General features: G+C 44.7%; 1 protein-coding gene across 1 annotated transcript; it reads right to left on the reverse strand.

The window, feature by feature from the left end:
- Window positions 1–286: 286 nt before the first annotated feature.
- LOC146903881 (uncharacterized) lies at window positions 287–1374 on the reverse strand. Its single transcript, XM_085728182.1, has 2 exons — window positions 1023–1374; window positions 287–930 (listed from the first exon to the last, which is right to left on the reverse strand). The coding sequence occupies exons 1-2, from the start codon at window positions 1349–1351 to the stop codon at window positions 432–434; spliced, it is 828 nt and encodes a 275-aa protein (XP_085584308.1). The 5' UTR covers window positions 1352–1374; the 3' UTR covers window positions 287–431.
- Between the last annotated feature and the right edge of the window lie 3051 nt (window positions 1375–4425).

Here is a 4425-nt window from a genome sequence, read left to right on the forward strand (position 1 = left end):
CGGGGTTCGACTGAAAGTTCCGTCAACCCTGGAAGGGCTCTGACGTAGATAATTGACTTCAAACCTGTAAGGGCTCTGATGGTCGCCCCAAAATAAAGGCTCGCATAATTTTGATCAATGTAACGTGAACCTTAGAAAGGCCCTAATTAAATTTGACAATCACAAAGCCTCGAAAAAGCTAAAGCGCATCGTCATCCAGAGGAAATTCACGCAACATAAAGACGATAAAATAAAAACAAACGGCAGGCTCATACAAGTGCGATAATATGATCAAAATGCATCAAAATTTAAAAACTACGAAGTTCCCATACGGAATCCAAAAAACAAGCGTTAAATGTAGTACGTCACCATGACTTATGTTACAAAACCATATGATCAATGTAGTACGTCACCATGACTTAAGTTACAAAACCATAAGATTCGACATAAAATCATTCATCGTCGACGAGCTCGCCGTCGACAATCACCTTAAATGGATCAAGATCTTCCAATTTGGCGTCAGGGTTGAAAAAGTGCGCTTGCTCCTTAGCACGCCTGAAGCCGTCTTCAAAGTAGATCGCCAAAGCTCGCCTACCTTCGTCCACCGCCGCTTCCGACTTCTCCAAGGCGGACTTGGCCTCATCCCTCGCCGCCTCTGCAGCCTCTTTGGCCATCTTCATCTCTTCCAGAGCATCCTCAGCAGCCTTCTTGTCCTTCAGCGCCTCCTTCAGGCGGCCATCTAGCCCGCTAGATTTATGTTTCCACTTCTCGACGTCCTCGGCAGCATCTTTATATTTCTTCTCCACCAGATCCTGCTTAACCTCCAGACAATGGGTCAGCAACAGAGTCCTCAAAGCAGCAGTACCAATATCAGCCACCAGGTAACTGCACTTAGCTTTCACCCCGGCCTCGACATCGACCTTCGCAAAAGGTACTTGTTCTTTCATGTACCTGCAAGACGCCGCGTCACAATGTCATCATAAGTCACCTCTCGTTTGAAACAAATAAAAACAATCAACTAGAAAGCAGCCAAAAAGGCTTACCGGCGAATGTCAAATTCCGAGTGCCAGAAGGACTCCATGACCTCATCATTCAGCGACGTCCCACCGACCTCTTTCCCAGACGGAGGGCGACCTCCAGCACCCTTAGCGCCTCGCGTGGTCCTGGACTTTTTTGACAAGGGAGATTCAATGGCAACAGGGTTGTGCGCCCCACCAGCACCCTCCGAATCATCCACCTCTATAACCCCAGCTTCGCCCTTTCCAGAAGGCTCTTTACGTTTCAGCTTCCGCAAAGAGACGCCAGCTGAGCCACTGGACACATAACCATCAGGATTCTTGTTCCTCTTAAGCTCGGCGAGGTACTTCTTCATCTCCGCTCCAGTCAGGGGCAACATCTCCTCTGAAAATAAAACCAAATTCATCCAGTCAGTAAGACACATATGATAACCCACAAGCGAAACCCAACATAAGTAATCAAGAAAACACTCACGTAAATAAGCATTCAGACGAACCAAGTCGCCCTCCCTATTTAGCAGCTCGTGAATATTGGTTAAAGGGGCTTCCTCCAAGAAATCCACAAGTGCACGCTCATAGGGCGACATGGCGTCACGAGCATAACCTTTCACAGCCAAAGGAGCACTAGTCCACCTAAGAGGAAACTTGGGTACTCCATTCACCAGCACGGAAGATGTAGAACATTCCGGTGCACCCTGTACCCTAACAAATGTGTCTCGCCATTCTTTCTTAAAATTGCAGGCATAAGTAGGAAACAGCCTTTTTCCAGAATGGGCCGAAATAGAGATCCACGTGCCCTTGTTAACATCTTTGGTCCCATAGAAGTGGAAGAACACCCCAACCGAGGGCTCGAGACCCAGGGCTTTGCACAGAACCTCGAAGGCGCGAATAAACGCCCAACTGTTAGGGCGTATTTGAGTAGGCGCCATATTGAGGAGCCTCAAGACATCCATCTCGAAGGGCGTGAAAGGGATTTTCACGCCAAACTCCTCCAAAACCGCAGTATAGACGAAGTAGGATTCGTCGCCCTCGCCCATCATCTCTTGGTCACAGGCACGCTCATCAGGGTCACAGGACAATAAAACTACGTCCTCCTCTCGCCCAGTTGCAGAGATATCAAACTTGCTCCTAAAGTAGTCAAGAGCAGAAACATCGACGTACAATGATTCTTCCAGCCGCACTTCCTCGGCGAATAGGGCCATTTCTGCGGACCTAGAAGCGTTTTCGTCTCCAACCAACCCTAAGGGAGCCTGAAACGGACGAATCTCCTGGCACTCGTCCTCCTTGTGATTCGTCCCTGAAGTGGCAGACAAGAACACACAGTCACTATCACTACCCGAATTAGCGCTAGATTCGCTAGACAAATCACTAAACAACTCCTCTCCAAATAAACCGTCATAATAAGTGTCCCAATTTATCATCCCATCAGGACCGGTGGCATGTTTCAAGCATTCCTTCCTCAAACGATTTTTCTCAACTGGATCAATGGGTTGAACCAATCTCCCTTTCTCATCGCACTCCCTAATCAACACCATACCTAATTTCTATTTCAAACTCTCACGAAGCATAACAGTAAAGAAAAATGTGAGAGAGGTTAAGGAGTTGAGAAATACCTGCGAAGGAAAAATAGAAAGATCTGCTGAAGCCGCTTAAGCCGGAAGGGAAGGAGCTTGAATACAGCAACGACGGAAGCGGAGAAATAAAAATGAATGCAAAGGCCAAACACGTCCTTTAAAAAGGAAAGGTCGCCTCGGGAAGCGTGTCCGAAACGATTGAGTGGGGCAACGTCATTTGATCTCGACACGTGGCGATCATCGGGGACGAAGAGAATACGAAACGTTCAGAAGGCGAGCTATTGATGTCAAGATCGCCACGCGAAAGAGCCTCGCCGAAACTCCAAGCAAGCCCCTACGCGTAAATCTGCGAGCGCCCACAACGGGCGGCCGCCCAAAGCTAATATCAGACGTCCTCATCACTTCGCCTTGTTCCAAGACTCGTGCTTGGGGGGCTGTGGACCGTCGTAACTTTCTTGGGAGACTTGCTGAACCTCAGGAAAGTCCAGTCCCATGACATCATCACTTCGCCTTGTTCCAAGACTCGTGCTCGGGGGGCTGTGGACCGTCATAATATTCCTAAAGGCTAAAGATCCCTTCATAAAGACCTGGGCGCCCTCCGTAAGGGTCTGGGCGCCCCCCCAGAAGGGCCACAGGCCCAGGCGCGTCTTCCATAAGGATGCCGCCTCACTCAGTCTCTAGAACCCTCCAAAATCATCAAAAGTACGCCAATACCCCTGTTGCTTGGAAACCAAGCAACCAAAGCCCAAACCCATAAACAGGCTATAAATAACACTCTTGAGAGCAGTCTCAAGGCATCTAATCATCAGTCTAAAACCCTAATACACGATTCTTAGCCCTAGAATCCTTACCGTACTTTTCTGCAAGTACATGATTGCTTTTATGCTTCCAGCATCGTTGCAAGATATAATATCATACGGCCAATTACAACGACTAGAGATATTGAAGAGTGGATCAGATGTGTTCCACCATCCACTATTCAATATAGCATTTGCTTCCATTTGAAGTTGTTGAGATGTCACAGTGGCAGCAGATTGAGTTCCTACAATCAAACTGCAAATAAGAAGAAAGGCAATCCACATTTTTGGACCAAAGAAACTGAAACTATTTTTTTGTTTTTGTTTTTGAGATCTAATGAATGACCATAAAAAACCTTTATGATGTTGTGTGACCTCGTCGGTCATTCTCATTGTCACACACTAATTTGATTCATTTATAAGATAAGTCTAGTAAGTGTGAACATATAATTATTGGTTATATTTGAGGGCCCAAATAAAGGAAGCATCTACCCCTCCATTTACGTTCAACAACTTTATGTCAAATTAACCTCTGCAATAATTCTTCCCAAGTATCATTTTCGATCCTAAATATAAAATCTCTTTATCTAAATCCCGAAAAATAAAAATAATAATTATATTATTGAATTTGTTAACAATTTGTATATTGTATAAATTTATCAATTAGGAGGATGAATTGATTTATCTCAAAGTATTTATAGTTAGTTATAGTACTCCATTTGTTAGATATATTCAGAGACAAAAAGAGTACAAAAGAATATGTACAATAATTTTTTTTTTTTGAGGGAAGAATATGTACAATAATTATAGATGTTTTTGTGAAAAATAATTAATTCAGTTCAAAATTTAAAAGAAGCCATATCAAAAGAATATGTACAATAATTATAGATGTTAGGACCCTCTTTTTGTCTTTTTCCTCAAGATCCTCTCCTCCATTACCTCTACCAACTTGTCCTGGCTCGCTCAACACACCGTCAACCAACTCAACAAAACCATCAATTTCTCTCCACTTAGCCAAGCAACCTAGGATATGACGTTGTTGCAAGGACTTCCTATTTC

The sequence above is a fragment of the Medicago sativa genome, chromosome 7, assembly GCF_051527215.1.
Source record: "Medicago sativa cultivar Bolivia chromosome 7, Bolivia_mono, whole genome shotgun sequence".
NCBI lineage: Eukaryota > Viridiplantae > Streptophyta > Magnoliopsida > Fabales > Fabaceae > Medicago > Medicago sativa.